Source organism: Paramisgurnus dabryanus, chromosome 10, assembly GCF_030506205.2.
Source record: "Paramisgurnus dabryanus chromosome 10, PD_genome_1.1, whole genome shotgun sequence".
Lineage (NCBI taxonomy): Eukaryota > Metazoa > Chordata > Actinopteri > Cypriniformes > Cobitidae > Paramisgurnus > Paramisgurnus dabryanus.
Window position 1 is genome coordinate 38,792,202 of NC_133346.1, and position 26,246 is coordinate 38,818,447.

At 42.3% G+C, this 26,246-nt stretch overlaps 1 protein-coding gene across 2 annotated transcripts in view; it reads left to right on the forward strand.

Moving 5' to 3' along the window:
* Positions 1-26,246, forward strand: part of LOC135745137 (NLR family CARD domain-containing protein 3-like) — a 223,092-nt gene that overhangs the window by 20,930 nt on the left and 175,916 nt on the right. The window contains exon 3 of one of the 2 annotated variants that reach the window (XM_065263505.2): positions 4,869-5,000. In XM_065263505.2, the coding sequence (XP_065119577.2) occupies positions 4,869-5,000 (132 nt within the window). The remainder of the gene's footprint in view (positions 1-4,868; positions 5,001-26,246) is intronic. The other variant, XM_065263506.2, reaches the window with a different exon arrangement.

Consider the following 26,246-nt stretch of genomic DNA (forward strand, 5'->3'; position numbering starts at 1 on the left):
TATGAATAAGGCACACATTAACTTCTTTAGATAGATAAACACATATTAAATCTTTTACTGCAATACTACTTCTAAGGAAACACTTTAATCATTATTAAAAACCATCTGTTAGGAAAGAAAACACACACACACACACAGGAGATTCTGTTCTTCAAGGTTGAGCTGCCCTGCCCCCATTAAGTTATTCTATATGCAACCTTCATTTCATTGGTTAATACAAATTTATCAAAGACAACATCTTATATTTATTACATCAATTATTCAATGATTAATACTGATTAAGTAAGAAATACATTGCATATTTTATCCTGTGAACATTAAGGCATTAGTTAATGACATAGTCGCCTGTTTGCTTTCCCCCTCAGGCCTCTCTCTTATCTTGATCAATGCCAGGCGTAAATTCCTAAATTCCTCCTTGCAGCACACACACAAAAACTGGTAACTCTCCACTCTCAAACATAAACACCTCATTTCTACATAATAGCTCAGTGCATATATGAAACACACAATGTTTATAGAATAAAATGATTAATTAAAGAAATATAACATGGAACAAAATCAATTTCCACAGTCCTTATTTGGACATCTTTGTAACTTTAACACTTTTAGCAATCAGCATGAAATGTAGGCAGTAAATATGTAAAACATAATTATTCAACAACACAACAGTACTCCATTGTTCATGAATTGGTTAAATGCATTCATTAGTTAAACATACTAATTTTCACTTTCTCTAAATATAACATAGTTATAAAGCAAACAACTTGTTTATTGAAACCATCTGTTCTGCGTGTTTTCTCTTCAGGGCTTTGTTATCAGCGTTTGCTGGTCTCTCCCCCAACCGAAACCACAGCCTCTCAACTTTACACACAGACATTTACTCACCTATCTCAGCACAGAAAACCTAATGGCACATATGAATTATAACATAACATACTGATTAATAAAACAACATAAAAATCCCACAAACCCCAGAAGTAAAGAGACTTGTCAGTAAAATCCATATGAACACCAGCAAATGACAAGTAAGCTAACGTTGCTATGGTTACAGTCCATATACATAATAGATTGCTAGGCTATTCCTATGCTATCTACAGTTTTATTACAAACAGCAACCTAAACTACAACGTAAAGTTGAACGATTTGACCCAAAATCAAAACCTCGGGTTTTTTTTAACATTTGAGATTGGTTACAATTATTTTTTTTTTTTTTTTGCCTCATAGTTTGCTGCCAAGGTTTGTATTTTAAATATGCTCAGATATTAAATATGGGATATATTTTTCTATTGAAAGGGCATTTGTTGTTATCTTTGTTACCTGACTGAAAATTTTAGGAGCAGAAGCAGAAAATTTAGGACACACTTTAAATCAGCCTGCAATGCAATTATTCCCATTTCCCCCCAAAATAACTGCATTACTGAAAAATAATAAATAGACTTGACCATATGCAATTGATTAAACTTTCAGAATAGGAACTTATGAACCAAAGATTTATACAACCCAGATGACTAATTCTAGCCATAAGATACATACATGTTTCTTTTGTTCTATTCAGTTTTCCTCAACTGGGCACTGCTATAAGACCTTTACTCTCATCTATAATGTTTCTGGTGTTAATGTAGACTAGAAGTTCTCCCGTTCTCTCTCTCTCTCATCTGCCATGTCTCATTAAACCTGCTTGCCCGCGTCTTCTCGGGGTTCTGAGGTATGTGTTGACTTTACCCGGGTTGCGTAGACTCCTCGGTAGATTCAACTGAGAACAAGGTGACATAAAACTTTTACGCGTCATGCAAATTTGCGGTAAAAACCGGATCACGCATTCCGTAGTTTTTTCACGGGGGCCCGCACATGCGCGACTACTTCATTTTTCTTTGGCACTAGAGGATCTGCTCAGTTAACACAGTGTTTGAGTTCTCCTCCATGTGTCTCTATGCTCCTGACTGGACAGGGTTAAACATGGTTAAACATGGTTATCTAAATAGTACATTTAAACATCACTGTTTAAAGTTTTTACCAGCCTTTGTATGGGAGCCTATTTTCATTGTTTGGCAAAAAGCACTGTTTCTCTGTTTGTCTGTGTTTTATTAAGCAATTATATGTTAGCCTACATGTAATCCATATATTGTACTGAAATGAACTGTATTCCTAGAGGCCTGATCCTCCAATAGCACTTTTTGATAAGTTGTGTCAACCCAGTGCATGCCAGGTTTGTGCTGTGAATCTGAATTAAAAGTGAATTAAAGAATAGAAATGAAGAGAGGTTGCGTGTCTTGCCATGTTATTAGGCTATAGGTTGCATTATAGTGGGCTCTAGCTCTATTGTGTTTGGTATGTGTACCATAATTTACCAGATTTTTACCAGATCATTTGTCTATATTGATTATTCTGAGAGTGATTGTTACTCTATTTTGCCATAAGTCTTCACTGTGCCTATTCAAAGCTCGAGGGCCAATACATAACTTCTAGATTTATAAGCAGCAATAAACTACATTTTAACATTTACAATGCCTAGTCATACTTCTGTTATTTTGATGAAAGTAACTCAAAAGTAACGCAAAAGTAGTGTAACTCATTACAGTTCAGAGACAGTAATATTGTAATGTAACTAATTACTTTCAAATGACAGTAATTTGTAATATGTAATGTATTACACTTTGGAAGTAACTTTCCCAACACTGCTGGGCACACACGGTAAACGAGTGACTGATTGGCTGAGGCCTACCCGAACCAATCACAACTGTCACAGGGAAATGACAAGGTTACGTCGCTCGCTGCACCGCTATGTTGTCGTTCTTTCAACAGTGACACACACACAGAAGTTATTAGCAAAAACTAATCATAGATAAAGGAGTTAAGGATTTTGCTTCCGCACTCTCGTTCGTTTATATTCAATTTATATTTTCTGAATTGGACTACAGCTGTCTTTTTGACACACAGTTGTCGTCATGTCCGCTAATTGCTGATTGGTTGCTAACTTGGTCAAATTAATCATGGGACAGTCCCCGATCAATGTGCCAAATTTCACAACTTTTTACCAGACAGTTCTATTCTAATTGGGCTGCCATAGACTCCAATGGCAGAAGAAAGTTTATTAGTTTATTAGCTATTACACATAACCTCCCCAACCAGCAGCAGCGGTCACAATTCACCACCACTCTCATATTACATTATATTGGTATACTAGGTTATCGCCATTTTACTCACAACAACAGCAATACCAAAGCACACTCACCAATAGAGTCTTCACGATAAGTCCTTCTCCTCCATGGCACATCCATTGCCAACTCCATGGCGCATCCATTGCTAACTTCATACCTCATCTCTCCACTTTCATCGCTGTCCTCAACCGTCCTAGTGTTTTCAGACTCTGTGTCACCCTTGTGTCCCATTGTCAAGTGACCGCTGAGAGCCTTGGTTCTCGCGCCGGGCTCCAGTGATGCAGAGAAACTCCTCTCGTCATCCCCGCAAAGTCCAGCCTTGGTTCCCGCTACTCTACAAAGTCCTGGGTTAGTTTCAGAGTTCTTCTTGAGAAAGTGGTGCCAAATATCCGTGATGAAATTGAAGTAGTTAATTTCCCCCCAGGATCGTCATTAACTCTTTGCCACCAGCGTTTTTTTTAAAAGTTGCCATGGGTAGGTTTCTGCAAAAACACCACATTTTGAGCAAAAAGCAGAGATAATTCCATTTTTGTGACGGACTTTTCATAGAGATCCCATTCGGAGCGATCTTTAAAACAGACACGGACATGCAGCCGCTTGCCATAGGGCAATACTTCCGGGTTTAAAAAGTTGCGGAATCCACCTGGTGGATAATAGCGGTATTGCGGAAAGCCGGAAATACTCGTCATTGGCAGGGAAGCGTTTTCTCTTGATTGGCGAGATATCTCGTCAATGGCGGCGAAAGAGTTAAGGATAAAAAAAATAAATAAAACATTATAGCTGTGTTTAGCTCGCGTGTTTTTGAAATAGATTTGACGGACACTCGCTCCTTCCAATGAAAACACGTGTATCAGCTAAAGGGTGATTGGGCAGATGAGCCTGCGGCTCTGATTGGCTGAAGGGTCTGCTACGTCATAATGATTGTCATATACAGTAGTATTTCTTCAGAAATATCAATAATTATAACCATTATATTGTAAATAATCTGAAATAAACTGCTGTATCTAAAGCATTTCTTCCGATTGCCTTATGGACAAAAGCAGAATGGTCATGCAAAAAAATCATAATAAAATATATCTAAAGGTGTAGGCGTATATATGGCACAGTTTAATGATGGAAGGAAAAATAAGTGGTATATGTGTTTTATTCTAGTTATTCATTAACGGATTTAAAGCAATACAAGTAATAAATAGATAATAAAAAAACATCATGACATCAATACTATTATTACTGTTATTTGTACAATTATTTTCATATATTAAGTGTAACAATGCATTTTTTTTTTGTTCTTTTGTTTGTTTTCCCTTAAAGGGAAATGAGTGGGGCATGAGGGAAAACATCTTTTGTTGTTGTTTGTTGGCAATTTACTATGTGAAATAAAAACATAATTAACAACAACAAAAAGCCATACAATGGAACTTGCCAAGTATTTTTCAACTGTGGATGTAGGCAGATACCTAAGTTTAGATTGGGCTCATTAGATTACCAAGGGTAGGCAACGTCGGTCCTAGAGTGCCGATGTCCTACAGAGTTTAGCTCCAGCTCTAATCAAGCACACTTGAACAAGCTAGTCAAGGTCTAAAAAGTCACCTGAAAACTGCAGGAGGGCAAGGTTTATCAGGGTTGGAGCTAAAATCTGCAGGACATTGGCACTCCAGGACCAACGTTTCCTAACACTGAACTAGACTAATCTTTATTGTTCCCAAACAGGAGAGATTATTTCTGGGCGTCAACAACAACATATCACAGAGCAAACATTTCTCATCCTCACAGTTCAGCCACTAACAAACCAAGAGCAGCACATCATAGGAAAAGGTATCGCCCATATGATACCCCAAAAAAGTAAGTATTTATTTTCCCCAAATTGAATGCAGTTACTATCACATTCTCTGTAATACAAAAGCTATACGGCCTGTAAGTGCAGACATTGCACTCTTTAATGATACCAACACAAAGCTCACAGAATAGACAAGCTATTGATACGTTATTTGGTTAGACTGAGCTAGTAAGTCAATGACTACACCACAACAGGTAAAGTTTATAGGATTAATTCAATAAAATAGAATTGAAAACTCAGGATTCAGGAAAAGGCACACAAATGATGAATGACAATCTTCCTACAGACTAAAGCCGAAAGTATACTAGGGACGTCCGCGTATGCGCGCCGTCCGCATGACGTCATTTTCGTCATCAAGAGGGTCCGCGGCCGGCCGCGCGGACCGTCCGCGTGCAGCCCAAAATTTGAGACCGCGCGGACAGTGCGCGTACAGTCCGCGTACAACAGCGCATGCGCGTGAAAATATTTAGACAGTGCACTCCACTATAAACAATTATACAAAGGACATAGACAGCATTTGCACACACACTATCGTTTTTCTTCTTTAAATTTTACTTCTTCCAAGAACAGAAAGCTCTGGAGCATGTTTGTTTGATTCCTGTTCTTTGTTGTCTTGTTGTTTGTTCTAAACTGTGTTTGCAATTGTGGATGAGTTACTTTTCTTCTCCTATCCTAATGTTTTAATGTACTGTAAATGTCGCCAAATCAGTGCTGCCCTGACAGCCTGTTAGACTAATAATTTGAATAAGAAATCATTTGTATTGCGTATAGTGTCGAACGCGGCCATCCGCGTGTAGCCGCGGGGAGTATACTCGAAAAGCTGCGCGGACGCGTGCGCGCGCGACGCGGACGCGGAAAAAAAGTATACCGCGGCCTTAAGGCTTAGTCCACACGGACACGGGTATATTTATAACCGGAGTTTTCCCTAAAAAAAAATCCCGTCCACACATGCTCAGTTTAAAGTAAATATCCATCCACACGATAAAGCAAATCACGCTATCAAGCGCTGTCAAGAGCATGCCACACCAGCAGGCGGGGATATAACCCAAATCGTGTTCCGCATTATAGTGAGATAACTGAGCATCTATCTGTATACATGTTAGAAGCCCTGTTAGCACAGATATTATTAGCAAGATACGTACGCCATTGCACAGAATCATCAACAAAGCAGTCAGCGGCGCACAATCTTGACGTCAAACACAGTGGATAACGGCGCACACTCTGAAATCGCAAGGCAAAACCCCCGGTTTTACTCTCTACACGACACCACTGTAACCGGGGTTTCTTAAAAAGCTCCCCCTGGCCGGGGTTTTCAAATATGCTCGGTTTCAGTGCCCTGATACTGCGGTTTCGTGTGGACGAACGGCCAAACCGCGTGAAAAAACTCACGGTTATAAAAATACCCGTGTCCGTGTGGACTAGGCCTAACAATTTTTTTTAAAGTTCTGGGTTGCTCTGTTACTATCACCCTAAGTTATGCAGTGGCACACCCCAGAATTATCATGCACAATATGAGGTTTGTTGACATCATAGCTGAACCAGTCGCACATCATTTAAATTTGTCCACACAACAAAACTCTGTTCCTGGCATTTGGAAAAAGGCTTTTGTTTAACCTCTGCTAAAAGGCGAGTACCCAACTTCTCCAAATAACTACAGACCTATTTGAAAATTGTGTGTGTTAGAAAAAACTCTCAAAAAAATAGTTAATAAGCAGGTGAAGCATCACTTATGTTCCAAAAACATCTTATCGCCTCATCAATCTGGCTTTAGAAAGGGTCATGGTTCAGTTACTGCCACATTAAATGTTCTCAGTGATGAAGCTCTTGATGCAAAGGAATACCATGCTGTGGAAGTTGTGTCACAGGCAAGACCACAGGTTGGTTCTTGAGTTATTTGGTAATAAACAAAGGTATTCAAGCTTAAACTTGGTTTCTTTTGCCAAAATATGTCATGTTCCTCTTATCAAGTCAGAAAACAGTTAGTGTCTGCCACCTTTATGAGTGTCTTAGATTATGGAGACATTGTTTACATGAATGCCTCTGTCAGCTCTTTTGGGCAAGATGCAGTGTATCATGGAGCACTAAGGTTTATGACAGACGTTAAAGGGATAGTTCACCCAAAAATGAAAAATTTGTCATTATTTACTTACCCTCATTTAGTTTTTAAACCTGTATAAATTTTGTTGTTGAACCAAACCTTTCATGGACCTCATTCACTTCCATAGTAGGAAAAAATAATACTATAGAAGTAAATGGGGTCCACAAACGGTTTGGTTACAAATGTTTCTCAAAATATCTTTATTTGTGTTCATCAGAACAACAAAATTTATACAGGTTTATAACAAAATGAGGGTAAGTAAATAATGACAGAATTTTCATTTTTGGGTGAACTATCTCTTTAAATACTTGACTCACCACTGTGCCCTCTACTCGCTGGTGAAAAGGCCCTGATTATACATGCGCAGACTCTTGCACTGGTATCTGTTTATTTTCAAATCTATTTTCCACCTAGTGCCATTGTACTTGTCATGTTACTTTACTTGCAAAATTTGCCAACACCGACTCCACTCCCAGGACTTTTTGTCCTTCAGTGTCCCTGCAGTGCACACAGAACTGGGGGAAAAGGTTATCTCCTCAGGTCCCCTCAGCTAGAACAAGCTTCAGCAAGATCTGAAGCTGTCCATCCTGGTCTCACTGGAGAATTTAGGGGCGGTTTCCTAGACAGGGATTAGCTTAAGCCATAATGGGTGTATTTCTTCACTTCAGCCCCGTCCCTGACAACCATTGTCAAGCATGACATCCTCACGTCTCAATAACCAAATGAATAAAGAAATCTCTAGTGACATAACTTGCTAATGTTTCTCTTATGTGCAGGGCCGCATTAAGAGCTCACTGGGCCCCAGGGCTATGAGTTAATGCATTTTCCAGGGACATCAAAGTAAGATGGTTCAGTCTTTCTTGTAACATGGATGAACAAAGACGGTTTTTGACCAAAGAGAGTTTGGAAAAAGAACGCTCTCCACTGGCGTTAGTCACAGGCAAAGTCAAGAAAATACGAAGAGCTATGTCTGTATTAGGGAACACAGACTGCAGGTTTTTCTTCCTCAGGAGCTGAAGCAAGGCTATGGGACTTTTGTTTTTCTCATTTTTGGAAAGTCCTTGAATTGAGCAATTTCATCAGGGAAATCATCTTGCAAATCCATGTGGTATTTCTTCTGAAGATGCGTAGCATTAGAATGTAGGTCTTCAGAGTTGATGGTATGCATGTTGCTCAGAAATCCAAAACTTTGATCAAGATCTTTGTATGATTTTTAGCGCCGATCAAGCTCAGCCACAAGTTTGTCAATTATGACATTAAACACACAAACTTGAAACTTTTGTTTTTCTGACATTGTACTGAGTGAATCTGCCACAGATGACTCATCTGGTTGCTTTTTATGTTGTCTCTCCCTTTGCATGTCACTTTTGTATGTCTGATATACACATGACGACATGTTTTTGGCTGTTGACACAAACCTCTCAAACTGATCACGGAGATCTGCAATAAAATCTCTCAATGAACCCAGCAGAGCAACAGCATTAGACAGGTCAAGGGCAACCATTTGAAGTTGTGTGCTTGTTTTTTGAACACGCTGCAGCACTGTGTTCCAAACACTGCACAGAATGGCGACTTCAAGCTTCTCCATCTGCCTAGAGAGAGATGTGGCCTCATTGCGAGTTGTCAGGTTTTGATGATCATCTTCTGCTATTGTTTGAAGGGACTGGAAAATGTTGTCATAATTTTGACAAAGGGTGCTGGTTGCTTGTGCATGTGCACCCCACCTTGTGTTTGACAAGGATTTCAGAGTTTGAACACGGCCCTTCTCATTTTTTTCTAGGTTGGATGTAACAATCTGCCACCTCCAGGTGGATTTTGAGCAAAAGTTAAAAAGAGACTGTACAAATGAGAAAAACTCCTCAGTCTCAAGACAACAGTTTACAGCATTTACCCCAACTAAGGTCATAGTATGTGCCGCACAGGGAACCCATTCGGCTAACGGGTTGACTTCACGTATGTGAGATTGCACACCTTTATAAGCACCAGACATATTACTGGAGTTGTCAAAGCACTGTCCACGGCAGTTCTCTGGGGAATAGGGACTCACCAGTGTGACTGCTTATGGGTAGAAACTTAAGAAAATGCTCCTCTGTGTTTCCTTCTTCTGATACATATCGGACAATAAAAGTGAGCTGGTCTGAATGTGAAATGTCTGGGGTGGAGTCAACAATTATTGAAAAATAATATGATTTTATCCAGGATTACAGAGAGCAGCTTGTCATCCATCAAATCAATTAACTCCTCACACATAGTAGAAGAAAGATATGAAGGAGTCCCCCTGCCTGCATTGCCAAATCGTGCAAAATGCTCTCTAAGAAATGGATCAAATTGACTGATTAGTTCAAGGCAACCCAAGTAGTTTCCATTCTGGGGTGATCCAAATTGTTGGTTGTTTCCTCTGAAAGCAAGTCCTCGCTCAGATATAAATGTAATAACAGCAACAACTCTTTTAAGAACCTCTGACCAGTACTGGCTCTCTGTTTCATACTTCCGTTTCAATTCATTGTCAATTTTACCCTGCTCTGCAGTTCTTGAAATCCACACAAGCATGCATTTGCGATGTAACTCAGATCCCTCGTGCTCGACAATCCGTTCATTTGCATGCTTCCAATCGTTAAAGCCATCAGCACATCCAAATTTTGAATGGGCGTTCTTGTCATTTACACAAAACAGTCGGCTCACAAAACAATACACGGCTCCTTTAAATGGGGAATAGAGCAGCCAATCTCGTCTGACATTTTCACCATTCACTAGTCTGCGATTAAAAAGACTTCTTGAAAATCTTCTCTTTTGATTTTTATAATGTTGTTCTGATGCAGAGAAATCATCAGTCATATTTTGACAAAACTGTGGTCCTTTATCAGCCCAGTACTCCCGAACGGCGACGCGTCAGAAATCGACGAGAGTCCAGAGGATCAAAAGTGCAGTCGCGTAGAGACTCGTGGCCGGTGTCTTTCGGAAGCTCTCTCCGGACCCTTCAAAAAGCCCCCACACCCAAGTCTCTAGGACCTCCCCTTCCGGAAAAAAAAACTAGTTTTTAAACGAACCCTCACTCGAGTCTCTACGACCTTCCTGGGCCGAGAAATAGAGCCCTAAACTTGAGCCTTTTTCACCCTTTTTCGCAAAAAACACTAAGTCCAAACTCAAAAATCATTCTCACAGAAATATTACCAGGTGAATCAAACGTCTGAAACGCCTAGAAAACTTGGTCCCTGGTGACAAAATTTTGGACCCCATACTGAAACACGGACCGGACTTAGTAAATAATTTGGACCAAATTTTCGACCTCGCCCGATCTTCACCGAATTCGTACAGCGTGTCCAGCGTGCCGAAACTAAGACAGTGGCGCTGGTCCCACCTTCCTAGCTCATTCCTGTGCCGAAATATAGAGGCCTGACACGTATAATGGGTCCGTGTCATTGTTGTCCTTTATAGCCTCAGCGATTTCGACCGCAAAGCTTCAACGCGGACGACAAGGTGACTTTCGCGCATTCACGACATGTACACGAACACACTATATTTTTTTGAATGGAATCGATGAAACGTGTCAGTGCCGTAGCTCTGCCCCACAACGAGTCACCACCCCGAGACGCGTGTTCCTCTGCAGAGCGCGACCCCCCTCTTCACGCGTGAGCGGTTTGAGCTAAATCCGCGAACGTTTAAAATTTTGCCCCAAAAAACGACGTTGTCTTTTTGGACCAAATTTTCGACCTCCTACGATCTTCACCAAACTCGCTCCACGCGTCAAGCATGCCGAGACTAAGACGGGTGCGCAGGTCCCACCCTCCTAGCTCGTTCCTGTGCCGAGATAGAGGCCTGACACGTACATGCAAATAGTCTGCCAATGGACGAATAATGGGTCCGTGTCAATTTGTTCCTTTATAGTCTCAGTGATTTAGACCGCATTCCCACAACACGGACGAAGCTCAGATAGGTTCAAGGTCACTTGCGCACACGTACGACATGTACACGAACGCACTTTTTTTTTTTATGGAATCGGTGACACGTGTCAGAGCCGTAGCTCCGCCCCACAACGAGTCACCGCCCCGAGACTCACGTTTCCACGCATGGCCCGACTCCCTCTTCACGCCCAAGCACTTTTAAGTAAATCTGGGAATTTTTAATCTCGGCACTGATTTTAGGTCTTTTCTCCCAATTTGAATGCACGTAGCTTCGCCTCAAAGAGGACCACGCCCTCGACCTTGACGCTCTTGGAAAGTACTGGTCCAGGGCTTTCCAAGGAACCCAAGCTCAAGTGTCTCGGACCTTGCTCGGCTGAGAAAAGAGCACTACACTTTAGCATATTTCACATGTTTTCAAAAAAAAAAAACTCTTTTAAGTCCAAGTATTTTTTTACACATATTCAAATGACCGTATCTCCGCCCCTGATTGGCCTGGTGCGGGCCTTTCCAACGAATCTCCACTCGAGTCTCTATGACCTTTTCCTGCCAAGAAACTTAGCTCTAAATACAAGCATTTTTCACAAATTTTTTAAAGGGTAAGACACTATCTCGGCCTAGGAACGTCGTAGAGACTCGTGGTTGGAGCTCTCTCCGCCACCTACAAAACACCCCCACCCCCGAGTCTCTAGGACCTCCCCTTCCGGAGATATAAAAAATTGCTTTTATATTCAAACGCCTGTAGCTCCGCCCCGAGAGCGGCAACACCCTCGACCTTGGACTCGTTGGAAAGGCTTTCCAACGAACCCGCTTGCAAGACTCTGTGACCCTCCTAGGCTGAGATATAGAGCCCTAAAGTTTTGCATTTTTTCACTCCAAAATCTTTCCCACCTGTGTTGTTAAACAGGGGTATTGCATGTTATATACCATGCAAAAATAAACGTACCAGTTGTCAGTGACACACTTAGATAAGAAATGCATCCGTTCATGTTGTTAAACAGTGTTATTGCATGTTATTTACCATGCAATTAAAAATATAAAGAAACAACCAAACTAGTGATTAAAACACATTTTAAAACTTTATTAAAACAACACATGAACATTACAATCATTTTAAACACATTAATAGAACTGATTAACAAAAATATAACAAATTAATAGAACATTTTGACACTATTATCTCCTCATGCCTCTGAGTGCCCGCTGGACCTTAGCCCGCGCACGACTTGCTTTGGCTAAGCCGGACAGCTGATAAGATGGACTAGGTCTCCTCACCGGCGACCCCTTCACCGGCGACACCTTCAGAGGTGACAGGACCACCATGGGTTTCCTCCTGATGGTCCTGACAGCTCTTTTAGGCCGCGCTGCCGGCTCGGGGGCTGTCGGCTCGGAGGCTGTCGGCTCGGACGTGGCGGGCTCTGAGGCGGCGGGCTCGGAGGAGTCTGGCTCGGAGGCGACCCCGCAGAGGACGGCACGACCGACGGCTCGGAGGAGGAGGCTGCCACTGAGCTCTCGGGCTCAAGGTGGGTGGGGTACTCTTCCAAGCTCTAAAATGCAAGACAGAGAAAGAAGTTAGCATCAACACAAACACCTCGTTGACACGAATGAGACACACAAACGGGTTCTCACTTACGTGGGTGGCGATGGAGGTGCATATGTCGGTGAAGGTGGGCTTGCCGGGGAGTCCCATGGACACCCAAGCTCCCTGGAAGTAACTATTCAAGTTCTTACAGGGGTTGGTTGTCGAGGTGTAGAAAAAGTAGACCGCCTCCGGCCCACCCACCAGGTCTTCTCGCAGCGCCAGGAACCTCCGGAACCAGTGATACTCCTCCTTTGTTAGGGAGAGCTGCGCCGGGCCAAAGGCCTGGTTGGTCTTGTGGAGCGAGATCTGTGAAAACACGGAGAAGAGAGTTAGTGAGCGAGACGTTCGAAAGGCGTGAGCATTTCAGATCTGCGCTAAGGAAAACGCTCACTGTTATGAGGTAGGAGCCCGTGCTGTCGGACTTGACGGCCTTCTCCACCTCTTTTATGGTCAGGTTTTGGAAAACCCCTAGTCGGTGACCATAAATCGAGGCGAAGTAAGCCGTCAAGTGGCCGTACAGCACAAACTGAGTCTTTTGGCTCAGGTCCTCCTCCAGTTGATCTGTGGATATAAAAGCACACGTCAGTAAAACCGAGCTGTTGAAAAGGATGCAAGGCAAAGGGGCTAGCGACTTCGACCTACCCAGTATCCCCGGGATCAGCTTACGGCTTTCAGCACGGAACTTCCGAAGCACCTTCTTGGGGATAAGCCGACCCTCCTTTGCCTGCTTAACCCCAATTTGGTGCATCGTCACACCGCGCTTCAGCCCTTTTAGCAGACCCCTCACCTCCCGCCTGATGCCAAGCAAGGTCGACGGAGGGGTCTCGGCCACGTAGTCAACGAACTGCGCCACGTTTTTTAGATAGTGGTTAACAGTCGTCTCCTCCACCTTTGTTGCCCTGAGGCTGCTCACCCACCTGCGGACACACACAAAGAAAGAGAAACGAGAGCCAGTTAATCACGAGCCACCGACATCGAAACGACAGCGGAGAAATGGAGCGAAACTCACTTCCTGATACGCTCGTGGTGAGCCGGCCCTTGCCCTCGGCCATGAAGGCCAGGAAGGACCGGATCCTGTACAGCTTCCCCCCACATTCTCCTTAAGCTTCCTGGAGGGTTCGGAGCCCTCCTGGTACCTCCGGTACGCCTCCAGGAGATCGTCTGGAGAGTTAGAGAGAGAACGAGACAAACGTTAGCGTTATAGACAATCGACGGCTGGATTCTGCTGGAAAGAAGGACCGATACCCACTCAGAACGGTCACGTGGTCCGGGAAGTGGGGCATCTGTATGTCTTCCTCCTGGGCTTCCGTCTGGGTGTTCAGGTCGGCCACCTGCCTCTTGTGGCGCACCCTGAGCCTCCGGCACGCCTCAGAGCCGCAGTCCTGCGGCTCCTCTTCCTCACCGTGGGGCTTTGGTGCTTCGCCCTCGGCCTGCTTTCCTTCCACCTGCAGGTCGAGGGTGGAGACCATGGCCACCGGCGGGTTGGTCGCTCTGACCGGCAGGTTGGGCGGCCAGCTGGGCGACGATCTTCTCTTTTCTTACATCTGGCGTCAGTTCGGAGTGCCCGTGGAGGTGCCGGTCCATGCGCATGACCTCCTTCTCGCACCCCGGGACAGAGCAACGTCCTTTACGGACGTTGACCCTGCCAGACTCGAGCAGGAGAAGGAGTCGTCTCTCTTGTAGGTTCCTCACAGCATGAGTCACCTTGAGGTGCTGACTCAGCTGCGAATAGGTTCTTTTGCAAATAGGGCAATCGGACATCATCTTTGCTTTGATAATAAATTGAAGAATGAGGGAGCTCCAGAGGGACGGGGTTATATAGTCCTGGCAAAAGGGGCGGAGCACTGCTTCCGATATAGACTGAAAAGTGAAGCGGATTGACTTTATGGTCTAAAACGATAAATAGACATAAAAGTGAAGCGAATTGAATTTCCAGTCTTATTTAGACCCGAAAGTCAAGCGCTTCACTTTTCAGTCTATTTAGATTTTTCCGTTTATAGAGCCGTGAATATGAGCCTTTTTATACACCTTGTCACGCGCAAAAGATATTGAGGCCAAACACCAGAAGAGCCTTTGTTGAAAATTTCGAAAAAAACAAAAAAATTCTATCTCGGCCAAGGAACGTCGTAGAGACGCGGGGCTGTTTGTAAAGGGGGCGGAGAGACCTTTCCGACGACACCGGCCCCGAGTCTCTAGGACCTTGCGTTCGGGAGATATAAACAAATTTATGCTCACGTTTAAATGCCCCTAGCTCCACCCCCGAACGTCGGCGATGCGGGCGCCGTTCGAAAGGTCTCGCCGTCCCCTTTCCGACGACACCGGATCTGATGACATTCGATCTCCTTCAAATGCCCCTAGCTCCGCCCCCTGGTTCGGGGCTTTCCGACGAACCCTCACTCAAGTTTCTCCGATTCTCACAGGCCGAGAAAAAGAGCCCCAAACTTTGGGCCCCTTCTCTGGCAAAAACATTTGAGACTAAACCGTTAAAGAGCCCATATGCGACATTTAAAGAAAAAAAAATACTATTTCGGACCGGGAATGACGTAGAGACGTGGGGGTGGTGTCGTCGCCCCATTCACATAGACCCAACCCCCAAGTCTCTGGGACCTCCCCTTCCAAAGATATAGCAAATTTTTCCTCGTATTCAGATGCCCATAGCTCTGGACTCCTCGTAAAGATCCGGCCCAGGGCTTTCCAACGAACCCAAGCTCAAGTGTCTCGGACCTTGCTCGGCTGAGAAAAAGAGCACTACACTTTAGCCTATTTCACATGTTTTCAAACACAAAAAAAACCTTTTTTTTTCAACGGTTCAAATGACCGTAGCTCCGCCCCCAATTGGGCTACACTCGTTGGAAAGTACTAGTGCAGGCCTTTCCGACGAACCCTCACTCGAGTGTCTTAGACCTTCCTCGGTCGAGAAATAGAGCCATGAATATAAGCCTTTTTCGTACATTTTTAAAAACGAAAAACTATATCTCGGCGACGGAACGTCGTAGAGACTCGAGGCTGGTGTTGATCGAAAGGTCTCTCTGAGCCCTTCAAAAGGCCCCCACCCCTGAGTCTCTAGGACCTCCACGTCCAGAGATATAGAAAATGAGCTTTTACATTCAAATGCTCGTATCTCCGCTCCCGAGAGTGGCACAAGGTCTCGTCGGGGCCTTTCCAATGAACCCCGACTCGAGCCTCTACGACCTTGCTGGGCCGAGGAATAAAGCCCTAAACGTTTGCCACACAATTTCTATATTTAAATGCTTCTAGCTCCGCCCTACAGAGTGATACCCTCTCAAACCCAGGTTCGTTGGAAAGGTCTACTCCGGGCCTTTCCAACGAATTTTCACTCGACTCCCTACGGCCTTGCCGGGCCGAGGAATAAAGCCCCAAATATGGCTTTTTCTCACCATTTTTCACAAAAAAAGTCCAAACTCAAAAATCCTTCTCACAGAAATGTTACCAGAATCAGCGTCGTCCGAAACGCCTAGAAAACTTGTTCCCTGGTGACAAAATTTCGGACCCCATACTGAAACACAGACAGGACTTAGTAAATAATTTGGACCAAATTTTCGACCTCGCCCGATCTTCACCAAATTCATATAGCGTGTCCAGCGTGCAGAGACAAAGACAGGGGCGCAGATCCCACCCTCCTAGCTCATTCCTGTGCCGAAATAGAGGCCTGACACGTGCATGTAAATAGTCTGCCAATGGACGAATAATGGGTCCGTGTCATTGTTGTCCTTTATAGCCTCAGCAATTTCGACCGCAACGCAGACAACGGCCGCATCGCGTCAAGGTAACTTTCAGGTATTTACGACATGTACACAAACACACTATATATTTTTTTAATGGAATCGAAGAAACATGTCAGTGCCGTAGCTCCGCCCCACAACGAGTCACCGCCCCGAGACACTCGTCGTGTGTGAGCGGTTTGAGCAAAATCCGGCAAAGTTTAAAATTTGGTCCAAAAAAACGACGTAAGGGGTACCCCTGTCGTCTTTTTGGGACCAAATTTTCGACCTCGCCCGATCTTCACCAAACTCGCACCGCGCGTCGAGCATGCCGAGACTGAGACGGGTGCACGGGTCTCGACCTCGTAACTCGTTCCTGTGCATAGATAGAGGCCTGACACGTGAATGCAAATAGTCTGCCAATGGACGAATAATGGGTCCGTGTCATTGTTTTCCTTTATAGCCTCAGCGGTTTCGACCGTCAAGGTCACTTTCACGCAATTTCGACATGTACACGAACACACAATTTTTTTTTTATGGAATCTGATATCACAGTTTCGCAAGTGCATTCAAAATCTACTTAAATAAGTGACGATTGTATAAGCACTTGCCTAGTTTAGGTCATCTTTTGGCGGACCACTGGGGGGGTTTGGTGGACCACTAGTGGTCCGCGGACCACACTTTGAGAATTACTGGTTTAGATCATTAGAAATGCGCGTTTGTACTTCATTTTCTTAAATAACCATAAAATCAGCAATCGCATGTGACGTTAAGGGAGTTGTTATGGTCCCTTAAGTTTTTAAGGTAATGGGACTTAAGGACTTTTAGCAACGCATAACAGAACTTAAGGTAATACTTTAGCATTTAAGGGTAATTACTTATTGACAGCCTTGTGGTTCACTTAAGGGGTTTACTTGCAGACCATTTTTTATTAAGGGTAACCTTAACCTTATATTTAACTCTTTCACCGCCAGCGTTTTAAAAAAAAGTTGCCAGCCAGCGCCAGCGTTTTTCATGATTTTCACCAAAGTTTAATGCCTTCCAGAAAATGTTCTTCTTTAAATATATAAACATACAATATACCAAATGAAAGAACAGACCCTCTGCTTTCAATAAAAAAAAAACCGTTTCATCCTACCTTTAGTGGTTCTTTTGCAATCAGCTTTTGAATATGGGTAGGTTTTTGCAAAAACACCATATTTTGAGCAAAAAGCAGAGATAATTCCATTTTTATGACGGACTTTTCATAGAGATCCCATTCAGAGCGATCTTTAAAACATACACGGACATGCAGCAGCTTGCCATAGGGCAATACTTCCGGTTTTAAAAAGTTGCGGAAGGGCGCCACCTGGTGGATAATAGCGGTATTGCGGAAAGACGGAAAATCTCGTCATTGGCGGGGAAGCGTTTTCTCTTAACTCTTTCCCCGCCATTGACGAGATATCTTGTCAATTAAGAGAAAACGCTTCCCCGCCAATGACGAGATTTTCCGTCTTTCCGCAAAATATGGTGTTTTTGCAAAAACCTACCCATATTCAAAAGCTGATTGCAGCTTTTTAGCTATCGAAGACTAGTCTAGAATGAAGTGAAGAGTGGAGGCGATTGATTGGTTGATGCGTCTACTAAGGCGCAGGCAGCCCCATCACCTGATAGGCCTACGTGCAGCAGCAGGTTGTTCATTCGCAAGTTAAATATGGAATAAATGCATTTGATTGGTATTTCAAATTCAAACGTGACGTTTCAATCCACCATGCCCTGCTGCCCACGGGGGTTTGATTGACAAGCGCCCTGACCAATTATAACGCCGAAAACGCAATTTTGTCCGACAACAAAGAGCGGCCTGACTTGTCACACAGTAATTAAACGAGGCGGGTCTTTGTGAACGATCACTATAATATTAATGATAATGATTCCATGATAATGCATGAAATATACGGCAAAACGCCACTTAATAACAGGGCTAATTTGTAAGGTGCGTGGTAAGGCTTTGGCAATCAGTAGTAGTCAATCTGCTCCACAGCCAATCACAGGCCCCCTCCTTGGACGGGCCCCGGGGCTTTAGCCCCGCCTAGCCCTATTGTTAATGCGGCCCTGCTTATGTGGTGTTGTCATTAAATTATATTCATGATTTCAGATGTTGTATTGAGCAGTAACAATCTTGATTGTGACCCCGCCTGTGAAACCCCAGCTAAAATGGCGTAAAAATGTGGAGATTATCCCCTGGTTTCATTGACAAGGCTTAAGGTTAGTCCTAGATTAAAACACATGTTCGAGCCGTCTCACCTGAAAATAACTTACACTGACAGATCTTTAAACATGCCAGTCCCATTGATTTGTCTCACCGGTAACGTCTTTACCAAGCACACTTAAAGGCTCTCTAAGCGAATCTGCGAGACGTTAGTTATTGTTGACGTTTGAAACTGTTTTCAAACAGATGGAGCGTAGCTAACTCCTCCCCCTCCCTTCCGTGCTTTCATGAACGCGCCCAACCCCCACCCCAAATCCTTTTTGTCGTTTATTGTCTGGAATACTTTGTTTTGTTTTGTGATGCTAGGTTTGGCCACTTGTTGATATTGCCGATTGTGAAGCCTGGGCTGTCTACAGAGATCGCGTTTTTTTACAGTTTGATCAGCGGACAGGCAGCAAGCAGATAGTGAGGAGATGTTTCCGGTATGTAACAAAAAATGTTTTATGGTCTAAAACGCTTCAATTCGCTTAGAGCGCCTTTAAAGCAGATCACATCAATCCATAAAACATCAACATAAAAATGTATTACTATAAAAAGCAAGAGAGCAGATAAAATAATGTGTGTCAGTGAAAATAACTGTTTTCAGCCTGGATTTGAACATTGTCAAAGTTTGATGCCTGTCTCACATCCTCATGAAGACTGTTCCAGATTTTAGCTTCAGCCTCAGCGTGTTTACTCCTTTCTCTCGGGACCACCAGAGACCCCTCCCTGAAGTTCTCAGGGCATTCAATGTTTCAAATGTCTCTCATATCTTAGAGATGTACTGTGGTGCTAAACCATGAAAAGACTTGTACACAAGCTATACACAAGTTTTAAATTTTATTCTCTGAGCGACAGGAAGCCGAAGAGACCAAAGCACTAGTGATGTTACGTTCGTGAACGAATCGTTCTTTTTGAACGAATCTTTTATGTGAACGAATCGTTCTCGTTCACGCCATCCATTGACTCATATTTCTCGTTCACTGAAATTTCCCTCCCTTCTTGAGGAGCACGGACAAATGATGCGCGGCTTTCTTTCCGCCTTCAAAGAGTGACAAAACTACGAGCCAATGGCAATCGAGTATAAGCTGTGGCCGAGCATATGATTGGCTCAACGTACTGAATGAATACGCCCTTCACTGACCGAGCCGCTGTTTTGAGTCTGAACGAACGAGAGAGAGATCGCGTTCTTAAACAAACTGAATGACTGGTACAGGTTACAACCTAATGAATGAGAGAGATCGTATAGATAGCGAGTGCAACGTAAACAATCTTGTGAAAGAATCATGTGGTTTTATTTTAATAAAGTTATAGTAACCATGTTTAGGCGGACTATTTACCTTAATACAAATGATAAGCAAGGTAACGTTAATTACTGTTGAAAAAATTGGTATTTCTGTTTAATATAGTTTTATATGTCTATATAGTTTAATCCACCCTTTCACCGAACTTAAATCAGTCATCTGCGTCTGAACGAAGTCTTGAACGACATGAGCGAAATTATATGATTCGTGAACGAGGATCTGATGACTGACTGAACCAGAGGAGGCATGCACGGGAGTCTTTATTTACAACAAATCCAGATTAGATGTACTATGAATGTACGTGTGTCTTAATATATTCGGTAACTTGATAAAATTATGCTTAGTATTTCACAATTTGAGCTTTATTAAAAACTAATGAGTTTTTGCAAAAAGTCATTCATTGTCTTATAACACATAATGACACACATCTTCGCCACCTATTGGCGTATTTTTGTAAAATTAAGAAATGGTCACTGAACGAATCAGTGAACGAGTCTGAACGAATCATTTTGGTGAACGAACTGAAAATGAACGAGTCACCTAAATGAACGAAAATTTCCATCACTACAAAGCACTGGACTTATAGAGTTGAATTTCCTTTGCCTGTGTTGGTGTTCATGCAGATATCAGTTGTCAGAGCTGTCTCAGTGCTGTGGTGGGGCCTAAATCCTGATCGGATTTCACATGAAAGTATCAAACACATTGTAAGACATTGTAAATAATTAATATCTGTTTATTTAAAAAAATAGTCTGTTAAAAAGTTGTTTTAATTATATTTATAATTATGTGAACAACTCAATTCAATCCAACACTACATACAGAGATGTTTGTGATAGTGGATTTTCAGCTAATCCTGAGCTTACTACAGCCGGCACATGAACAGGCCAGTTTATTTTGAGAGGCCACTTTCAGGATCAGCCAATCAGAACGCTCCATGAGCAGGATGCAGAAAACTTGTCAATGTGCACATAATATCACAACAAAAAATATAGGGGGATTTAGTCCTGGATAATATAAAACATATTTCTTTAGTATTTTGACTAATCAAATCTTAAAAAGTGTAACATATTTATACGGTCACCTCTTTAATGTAAAACATAGTATGTTGTATAGTCTATTGGTTTAACACTTACAGTATATCTAATCTTACTGATATAAGAAGCTCAATTAAAAAAACAAGAAAAAACTGCAATGCAGGTGGACTCAACCAATCACAACACTTTTGTACTGCATGGTAATTATCCAATCAGAGCGCACTGTTTGTTAGACGAGAAAGTTTCCGAATTATGAGAAGCAGTTGTGCTCAAGAGCACAAACAAAATATGGATACAAATAGTCGATTAGCGAGATTTCAACTAAGACTACGCATTTTACGAAGTCACCACGAAAAATGTGAAAGAGCATCAACAGTGGTAAGTACTTTTTACTATCATATAATCTTGTTGTGAGTGTGACCGTGAACAGTGACTGACTAGTTGTGAACATGTGAACAAAGTGGGCATTATGGAAAATTATGGAGAGCTTTTAACATAATATCTGGAATTATGTTTCGAACCTTTAAAGCATTTTTAATATTTCCCCAATTGCAATTTTCAGGCACGTTTCATTTTCATTACGCCATTTTCACACCGCACACGTGACCATCTCGTATGCGTAGCGTTCCCTAAACGTTAGATTTTGGTTTGGTTCGAACTAACCTTTGGAGAACCAAAAACAAACGTTTGCTAACGTTCCCTAAACGTTCTGTGTTAGTAGGGGAGTGTTTGCCCCGCGTTGCCATAGTGCTTTCACATCGGCAATGTGCAGCTTAAGAGTATTAAAATCTCAAGTTCACATTACTTTATTTGACATACATTTATGAGCAAAACCTCTTAAAGACGCTTTATGACTATCAGTGCACATGGCACGTATCAAATCTGTTTCTCTGAAGTGAAACGATCGCAGCACTGCTGCTTCAATGCCGCTCCTGCTTACGCGCAGCTCACGTGTGCGTATAAAACCGGCGTTAGGGCTGCACGATTAATCGCATACAATCGTCATGCGCATCTTGTCAGTAAACCTGGTTATGGCCAAAATAAATGTCTAAGTATAATACCCCCTTTTACAATTATGCATGATCACAAACAGTTTATGCAACTGTAATAAGGATTAGCATGTTAAAAGACAAATTCCATTTTGCTTCAGTTAAAACAGGAGCTTTCAGTTTAGTGAAGGACTAGTTTTTAGAAAACTAGAAGGTTGATAGAGCATTTACATATCACTATAGCACTATTAGTTTTCAGATAATGGCAAATATTTTTTTTAATGAGCAAAAACACAAGCAGGGAAGAGGGTGGCTTATGAGACCTTTTATCATTTTATACTTTATTTTATCATTTTATATAATTTCAATGAACAAGAGCAGTTTTACTCTAAAACAGCTGTTTAAAGATGATTGAACTTTTACCAAACTTGACTGAAAGTGATTTGTACTGTTTTGTACATTTGTAAATGTTTTAAACATGTTGGACATTCATTTAGGTCAAATCTTCATGCAGGCAGGTAATATGTTGAAATTATGTTGCAGGTAAAGACCCCGGAGAAGGATATACCTGATTCTACAGTGAGGTCACCTCGTCAAGAAGATGAAACTACAGAAATGTCAAGTTGTTATAGTGATGGTGATGAGTACAAGCCTCCTCCAGGGAGTCCAGACTCTTCTTCATCCTGCAGTAGTGTTGTGCCGATAGACGATAGTATCGTGTATCGACGATCGTCCGACATATCGCCAATGGCAGGCTTTCATGGCGATAGTCATGACGATAGTTGGCGAATGGTTGTTATTATCATCATCATCATAGTTTTGCATGTTTTTCCTCGCATGAGGGTTTGTGCTTCACTTTACGCGGAGAGCTTGTAGAGAGAGAGTTCCTTCTTGCACGCAGATGCACTTAATGCGCGCATCTTGGACTCGTTCTAGCACCTAAATCCAGCGCGTGGATGAGCAGCTACGCTTCCCTCTGTCTCACATGCACGCGCTCTCGCATCTGTCCGAAGTCTAAACATAAACTGAAGTAGTAATCCTTATGTATTTGTGCGGTTTAATGCGTTTCATGCGAGCTGAGGCAAACTATTCCTTTTGTTTAAAATATAACCCGCTGCATATTGGCGCTACTCTCGCGTACGTGCAGAGAGCTGCGCTGTCTGAACTTGAAGTCAGATAGTAATCCTGTTTATGATATGCTTTTCAAGGAGTTTTAGCAATACATCCCTCGTGTTTAAAATATGATTGTGTTCCGCTGGACCAGTGTGTTTAAAAAGGCACCTCTGAGAGCACCACTGCTTGACACGTGTAACCTTCTGCAACAGCACTAAACAAATGCATTTAATTATTTTTATGTGTGTCTGCGCAGGTGCATGTTTTTACAGTCATTAAGTAATCGTGTTAAAAATCAGGATTATGATTTTTCCCATAATTGAGCAGCCCTATCTCTGACATTTCCTTGCACTAGAGAGGTTGTTAGCGCGCAGAGGGTTAAACCAGCGCGTGTCCTGTTCTCGCTCTCTGGCACGCAAAGAGCGTCTGGGCTTTAATGACGCACTCAGATTAATGGCATTAGTTTTAAGAAAGATGCATTCATGACGGTGTTGTTCTTGTTCTTTTTTCCACCAATCAAGTCTTGTCATAAATGAACAAATAAATAAATGAGTAAACTACTGCCCCGCCCCCCGATACTATCGTGTATCGCCGATCTCACAGGCTGACGATAGGACGATCTCAAAATGGGGCATATCGCCCAACACTATCCTGCAGCATAGTCTCAATGTGCTCCATCCTGTCATGTGAGTCCAAACCAAAACCAACACAGTCTAACAGTCAACCATCAAAAACATATTCAAAAAAGCACGAAAAACAAAGAGACAGTTGAACTGAGAGTTAGAACTTGCCAAAAAAAATGATGTTAAAAGAGTGTGGGACAAAGCACATTACTGTGTTTACTGTGAAAAAAATAAACAAAATGGCCCGCCATTTACAGTTGATGCACATGGATGAAGCTGATGTTGCCCAAGCTTTCAGCTTTCCACTTGGCTCCAAAGAGAGAAAGAAACGTCTTGAGTCACTCTGAGGGTGACTGGCAACATAATCAGGAAGTCCTAAAGGAGGGTAAGGGGAGATCATTAAATGGAAACAGCCCTCTAAAAATTCACCAGTTAGTGACCATTTGCCCTGCCAGCACTGCTTTGCTATGTTTAAAAGAGTAGACCTATGGAGACATGACAAAACTTGCAGGGATAAAAAGGAAAACTCCGACGTAGGAACAAAAAGAAAACCATCCAAACTGTTTGTTCCAAACTTCTTCCAATACAGAAATCATCAGAGGGAGTCCAAAATGTAATCCATAACATGTTACAAGACAATGTCACTCCCTAACCCACGTTCGAGGGGATGAGATGATATGTAAATATGGAGATTCACTGTTTGCTCGAAAAGGATGTGAACAATCTTAACATTGCTTATTGCACAGAAATTGAGGGAACTGGGTCATTTTGTCTTGGCAGCTAAGCAAATTGACCAAAAAATTTTAGGACTCAAAGACTTATGTGATCCAACCAAATTTAACCTGGCAATAGCAGCAGCCAAAAAAGTGTCACACTTCAACTTAGACAAGACAGAGTATGAAAAACCTTCAAGCGCAGTGAAAATAGGCTTTTCACTTAAAGCAGCAACTAAGACCTGGATTGGTCATTGTATGATGGTGTCAATTGTTGTTGCTGAAAAAAAGTATAAGAAGTTTAAGGAGCTTCTTGACAAAATGTGGTCAAACTATGTAGCAACAAATGCCCACAGTTCCATGGAACAAAACAAATGGAACAAAGATGAAAGTGTTCCTTTAACTAAAGACATTCTTGTGCTGCAGAATCATCTGAGCAAAGGCTGATCTTAAACAGACTATAACAGTGGCTGCATACAAATACTCAGTGAAAGTCTTCTGGCTCTCAAGTCATAGTATTCAACAAGAAACGTGAGGGAGAAGCATCAAGGATAACACTAGATATGTTCCTGAAAGCTGACTCTGGCCAAGTCAACAAGGACATTTATGAGATGCTGTCTCCTGTGGAGAAAATGTTGAGTCACAGGCTAACTAGGATGGTAACAAGAGGAAAAAGAGGTCGGAAAGTACCTCTTCTGTTTCTTGACCACACTAAAGCTTCCATTGATGTCATGATTGAGCTCATGGACAAAGTTGGGGTTCTTAAGGACAATCCATTTTGTTTGCAAACATTGGCACCAAAACAAATATTTGTTGCGGTGACTTGAGAAAATGTTCAATTGAGTGTAAAGTGGATAATCCAAAACTGCTCAGATCCACCAACTTGCGAAAGCATGTTGCAACATTGTGCCAGCAGCTGGACCTCTCCAACCAAGAGCTTGCGCAGGTAGCAAAGTTTATTGGTCATGACAACAGAGTACACTGTAACTACTACAGGCAGACTGATAAAACCTTCCAAGTAGCTAAAGTCGGAAAGCTTCTATTTGCAATGGAAGGTGGAGCCGAAGCACTTTAAGGAAACAATCTTCAGACTTTGTATTCAGCAGTCTATGGTGTGTACTGTTAAAAACAAAAAACAAATCTTAAAACTTATTAAAACTTATTTTTCTTTTTTTTACAGCCCAAACAGAGATTCAATGAAGGAGTGAAGAGGAGCGCCACTCCAGTATGTAACAGCATCTATGTTGTACAAAACTGTCTGCAATACTAGTTAACTGTAACACATAACACAACATAGGCACTGTATAAACTATAAGTGGATTAATTTACTTCTTCCATTAAGTGCAACAACTGTAAGATAATGTTTAAAGTGGGGACTCCACATAAGTAACATGAATATGTATTTGTCTTCAGTGTCTGAACATTCTGACAGAGAAGACCACGAAGAGGAAAGCACCCTAGACCAGCCGTCCAAGAAAAAAACACACAGAAAGAGACCCATGAACAAAGACACTGATGGTACGATTACTTTAGTTAACTCTCGCAAGTCAGTTATTTCCTCCGTTGTTTATGAATGCAGTTTTATTCTCCAAATGATATGCTGGCTGCTGCACTGGCGTCACTTAAATGAACCACCGCGGCAACCAAAACAAGTCCAAAACAAAGCGCGTGCTGTACGCTGATGGTGGTTTGACACGTCACGCGTGCTTCTTAGTTTGCCCAGTTACGTTTTTTATCCACTGATAAATAAAAAGGAACGACAGATTTTTCAAAATGTAGTAGAGTAAAAAGTAATATTTCACTTTAAAACGTAGTAAAGTAAAGGTCTACCAAAATAAAAGTACTTGAGTGAAGTACAGATATGCGAAAAAACTACTTAACCCTTTATGGCCTGACTTTTTATTTTGGAGGGGAAAAAATATGTTACCCCATTTTTTGGGAGCTTGT